The sequence below is a fragment of the Hakea prostrata genome, chromosome 6 (genome assembly GCF_041222555.1).
Source record: "Hakea prostrata isolate BN-2017 chromosome 6, UWA_Hpros_2, whole genome shotgun sequence".
NCBI classification, from domain to species: Eukaryota; Viridiplantae; Streptophyta; class Magnoliopsida; order Proteales; family Proteaceae; genus Hakea; species Hakea prostrata.
In genome coordinates this window covers 9,201,287-9,207,163 of record NC_142605.1, presented here as the reverse complement: position 1 = coordinate 9,207,163, position 5,877 = coordinate 9,201,287, and the positions used below count along the sequence as shown (strand labels likewise).

Sequence of the window (5,877 nt, the reverse complement as noted above, 5' to 3'; positions counted from 1 at the left end):
GAAATGTAAAAAGTTTAATAAGCTGGTATCTTTTAGATAATTGTGTAAAGTGAATTAAAATCCTCCTTTGTTGGTAATAGTTAAAGAACTTTGGACTTTTATCGTTGTTAAGAACAGTACCACCAGCTACTGAAAATTGTGTGTTTTGAATTTTTAGAAGATACCCAGTGAGAGCTGAATACTGTTTCTTGCTAGAGGAGAAGATATTTCCACGATCTGCACTTGAAGGATGTGGAGACAAAAACTGAAACCTAGATCAAGACAATATACTGAAGGCCCTTCAGAAAAAAAGATGATCATCTTGTCACACAGAACAATAAGCTGTCAGTCAGTTATGAACAACTATTAGGCTGGAGACCACCCAAAAAAAATGGCAGTGTCTATGAATACTAAGAGTTGCACTCAGTTACAGAGATGTGATTCCATTATATTGTTAAGTTTATGTTCTTTTCTACTGTCAGTTTTAACTGATTTTGATCCAGAAAAGAAATACAGGGCTCAGTTTTAGCTCAAGACCCCTAGTCCCCAGGGTTCCCCCACAATAAATGGATAAACCAATTAGAATTACATCATAGATCAGGCCAGAATAGAAAATAAATGAGTTACTAGTAGATAGACCATAATAGCTGAAGGGATTGTAAGCCATAAAAATTTTGAAAACAGCACCCTGAACCAGCCGTAGTATTTAGATAGGATAGAAACTGACTTACTAACAATAAGATGGTGATCCAGGGATAGAATTCATCAACATGCTCCATTATTATGGAGCAATACTGAGACATGCAGAAAATGGAGCAAGAGTGAGACATTCAGACAACAAAAAATAGACATAGTAGAGATGTAGTTCTAGATCTAATCATTGTGGAGAAACCTTTTAGTATTGGTAACAGTAGGAATCTGACATAAATGTACAACAAAATATATGAATAAGGGCTTCAGATCATGAAACAAGCACAAACTCTGAACTTCAGCTCATATATCAGGATGTTGATAAACAAACAAAAGAATGGTGCATGCTTTGGCCTTCTTTTTCCACCGGGGGGGGGACAAAAAGCAAAAAACACAAAGAAAATACTCTAATAGCAATAAAGCAAAACCATAATGATATTGTTTTGTTCCATTGGAGTAACCTCACAAGATATCCAGCACAACTCCCATCATTCATTCAAGAGAGTAAGGAGAGATCTCTTCAGTAATTACAGCTAGGAATTGATTAAGACATGCTTCTATAATTAAATTTATCCTAGATGATTGTAAAAATGTAACCAAACCAAATAATGGAACATGGCGACCATATATCTTACTTCTCTGTGATGCTACCTTCATTATTTGGACTTTTCACTAGTTCAAAATGTTTACTCAAATTGTTTCATCATGTTTAGAAACATTATATATCAAACTTCATATCGAACGGTTTCTCTTTAATATTGCCTTCCAGGAGTGCTTTTCACCTGAACAATTTTGCGTAAACTAAAGAAGAGTCATTGCCCTCTTGCAATCTATAGAATCCCATAACATGAGGTTTTAGAAATTGTTGGCATTTCCAATGCTGAGAACTCATCATAAAATCACCAACATCCATAGATTGAATTTCGAACAGGCAACCAAGGCAGAGCGGAGAAGTGAGATAGTAGACCAGTCCACTCAAAAAGAAAAAAAGAACACCACTATAGTTTCACAGATTAACAAAGTAGAAAGAACTACAACTAATTTGATAGATGGAAGTTTGACAGGAGCATCATAACTATGAACTATGAACCTTTTCAAGCGAATAAATATATATTAACCCTTTCAAGTGATAGATATCTGAAAATCAAGAGCAATGCAAATACAAAAAAGCTCATCATGGTTATCAGGGATGAGGTCAAGGAAGCAGCAAAGAGAGATAACTCTCCAAGAAATGCCACCTGAGGCTTGGCAAAAGGGTTGAGACTAATATCCCACCCCATAAAATGCCAAACTGAAGAATCTAACTACCTAGCTCAGACAGGTCCAACCAAACCTCATGTTTACCCTTTCATTTGTGGAGCAATGCTAGTTCCTAATGGATCTTCTTAGGTTATAAATCATAAAACTACTGGAAAACAGAGACAGACAGATGATTTTTTACCTTCAACCATTGATACAAAAATCCCATCCTCTTCCCATCCACAGCTGCATCTCAACCCTCTCCCCCCACTACTTGTGAAGCCAATCGACCTGCTTTCTTCAGTCATCAACATCATGGAATTATTCAGGATCGTACTTACATTCATCTCATCCTTTATATTTTCCATATCAGTTGGCCAATTGCCTATACTATATGAGTGTATAGAGATATAAGAAGTGCAGGGAAAAGTAGCCCCAAACCCCTGTTCCTCCTATATTTTCCTAATAGACAATCACGAATTTCAAATCACCTTGCTGGATAAAAATAAGGAATCCAAGGGAAGGAATATGAATAGGAAAGCCTTTTAGGTCAGACAGAAACTTTCATTAGATCGTCAACTTCTAGTACAAATCTAGAGTGCGAATGGATCACCAATAATTGAAGACAAAAGAGAATCAAACCAGCAGCAAGAAGGTTTTTCAATCTAACTTTCCTCGGGCTTCATGTGTGCATATGAAATGAGGAAATGTAATGAATAAAATAGGAAGAAGAAAAACCCATAGTTTTTAGATTGTTTTGGTAATTCATTTCAAAATTTCTTGCTAATATTAAAGACCATCTGATTCAAATAGTAACACCCAGGATCCATCTGGTTTGGGATATAAAAATAAAAGAAAATAATGAAAAATATATATAAAAATTTGAATAAGCTGGTATGTTTTGGATAATTGTGTAAAGTGAGTTAAAATTCTCCTTTGTTGGTAATAGTTAAAGAACTATGGACTTTTACCACCGGCTACTGAAAATTGTGTGTGTCTGTGTTTTGACTTTTTAGAAGATGCCCAGCTATTTGCATTAAACAATAAGATAAAAGCTAGAGTGTGAATACAAAACTCTGATTAGTAAAAGAAAAACTGAAGAATGCTGACAGAACAACAAAAGTACAAACTGCCATGCAGCCATTGACAATTGAATTACAAGGTCCCAGATTCCACCTTTTTTCTTCCCCACTTACATAGCATCATTCTTGACCCCAGAAAGAAAAAATAAAAAATAAAAAACACCGTAACAACCTTCAAACTGTTCACATGAAAAAATAGAACACAACAACACAGAGAAGATCTTATGGCTGTCCAGATAATTGTATCAAGCACTTTATTTTTACAGCCATGGACAAAGGATCAACAACATAAAATAGTGATTAGAATCAACTGCAGGTTGTCAAACTGAACCAGAAAATTACAAAAATTATATAGCATAAAGTTTTATGTATGAGAATACGTTACAATTACAAAAAATTTCTGCTTAATATGATCTAGGAAAGCTGCAAAACTCCCAATCTTCAAAAGAGAACAACCATATATGATTTGAACTCTAAGATTAACTGTTTTCATTTGCTAGTAAATAAAACAGAGGTATTTCCCTATCTCAAACAAAAGCATCCAGAGACTAAATTCAAGGTATAAAAAAGACAAAATATTCATTGCGAGCCAACAAACTACCACTATTTTTCCATTAAGCTTTCCCCTCCATCAGAGTTTTAGGCGCATGAAACCAAGCTGCATCTATTGATTCCAAACTGCCACTAAAACCATCATCCACAAAATCACCCACCCTTTTCACCATATCTTCATTAGGAGGAACAGGGTATTCCCCAGAAAAACAAGCATAACAATAGTTTGGAGAATCATGACCTAACAAATTCTTCAAACTGGAGAGGGGCAAGAACGCCAATGAGTCTGAACCAATGTACTTCCTAACCTCTTCTACTGTCTTCCTATTAGAAATCAACTCCTCGGTGCTGGCTGTGTCCACACCATAGTAGCAAGAACCAATAATTGGTGGGCTAGCAATTCTCATGTGAACCTCCTTTGCCCCTGATTCCTTGAGCAACCTTACAATCTTGGAAGATGTGGTTCCCCTCACAATTGAATCATCCACAACCACAACCCTCTTCCCTTCTAATACTGACCTCACTGGTGCTAGCTTCAGCTTCACCCCAAAGTCCCTTATCTTCTGTGACGGCTCAATGAACGTTCTGCCCACATAGTGTGACCTAATCAGCCCTTGTTGGAAGGGAACACCTGCCTGCTCTGCATACCCAAGAGCAGCAACCACTCCGGAATCCGGCACAGCTATCACAACATCACAGTCAACCGGCGCTTCCTTAGCCAGTATTTTCCCAAAAGCATGACGAGATTCATAAACTGATCGACCAAAGACCACGGAACTGGGTAGTGAAAAGTAGATATGCTCAAAGATACAAGACTTCTGATCCTCGTGAGGCATCAAGCAAAGCGATCGAATTCCATCTTTATCGACCACCAAAACTTCTCCAGGAAGAACCTCACGCTCATAGGTTGCTTCTATGAGGTCAAGCGCACAGGTCTCTGAAGCAAACACGACTGCACCATTCTTTCTCTTTCCCATGACCAGAGGACGAAACCCATGAGGGTCGCGAACTGCAACAAGCTTGTCTTCTGTAATGAATACCATCGAATATGCTCCTTTGAGCTTCTCGCAGGCATCAATGATTCTGAGAAAGAATGGACGACCTTTTGATCTTGCAATCAAGTGAAGGACAACCTCTGTATCAGAACTGGTATTGAAGATAGAACCACTGTTTTCAAGGTGCGCTCTTAGAGAGCGATAATTAACCAAGTTTCCATTGTGGGCAACACCAACAGAGCCAAAACGATACCCAGCAACAAAGGGTTGAACGTTCTTGAGCATAGAAGCGCCTGCGGTAGAGTAACGCACATGCCCAATTGCAGAATCACCAGGTAACTGCTGCAGCTTGGACTCGTTGAAGACATCAGAGACAAGGCCAACACCGGTGACGGATTGGAGTAAGCCATTGTTAACAGAGACAATCCCAGTACCTTCTTGCCCACGATGCTGGAGGGCATGAAGTGCTAAAAAGCAGAGTTTGGAGGCTTCAGGGTCTCCAAATATACCCACAACGCCACATTCTTCACGAGGCTTATCATCATCATCTGAACAAACAAAAGGTTCATCTGGTTTTTGTTCAAAAGAGATTAAATCTGCGATGGGATTCTTGGAAGAGAGCTTAAAAAGAGGCTTCTGGGAATGCAAAACGGGTAGAGAGCTGCATGGTTTACGGGGGAAAGTGGGGCTTTGAAGGGTTTTAAGATAGAAAGAAGCAAGGTTTCGAGATGGGCATGGAGAGAAAAGACGAGCCTTCTTCTCTATTGAAGAACACGAAGATGAAGAAGACAAATGGGTAGCAGCCATTATGTTTTCTGCTAACCAAGAATAGAGTGAGAGAGACAGAGACAAAGGGAGAAATACTCAATACACAGGGAGAAGCGGAGAAAGAGGAAGAAAACCCACCGAAGGGATAGACCCAAAGGCAATCCTCGGGATTTGAGGTGCTGAGAGAAGAGAGGGATTTCTGGTGGTTTTGTAGACGAGAACTGTTTGAAAACGGAAAGAGTTTGAACGCATTAAAGGAAGCTCAAAACGAATCGCGGTTACAACTTACAACCAAATCCTCTAGCGAGTGTGCCACGGTGCCCTACTTCACTCGGCTTTTCAACTTGTTGAAGGGTTCGTGAGGCAAGTGGAAAGAGAGAGACATGCCCCAAAAAAAAACAAAATTCAAAAACAAAATTGGAAAGAGATAAGGCTTTAAAGGCATTAGATCATATTTAAATTTGATTTCTGGAAATAGATATAAATCTATATTCCCTATAACTGAAATAATTTATTTTCTAGGCTATTATTGCACAATAAATTGTAGTTCGGGTATTTTTCAGAAAATATTG

At 38.4% G+C, this 5,877-nt stretch overlaps 1 protein-coding gene across 1 annotated transcript; it reads right to left on the bottom strand.

The window, feature by feature from the left end:
• Nucleotides 1–3,136: 3,136 nt before the first annotated feature.
• LOC149012209 (amidophosphoribosyltransferase, chloroplastic-like) lies at nt 3,137–5,597 on the bottom strand. Its single transcript, XM_089158533.1, has one exon. The coding sequence runs from the start codon at nt 5,342–5,344 to the stop codon at nt 3,605–3,607; it is 1,740 nt and encodes a 579-aa protein (XP_089014659.1). The 5' UTR covers nt 5,345–5,597; the 3' UTR covers nt 3,137–3,604.
• Between the last annotated feature and the right edge of the window lie 280 nt (nt 5,598–5,877).

What these genes read in the sequence shown, in the direction of transcription:
- LOC149012209 (XM_089158533.1), bottom strand. Translation starts at nt 5,344, where the DNA reads ATGGCTGCTACCCATTTGTCTTCTTCATCTTCGTGTTCTTCAATAGAG.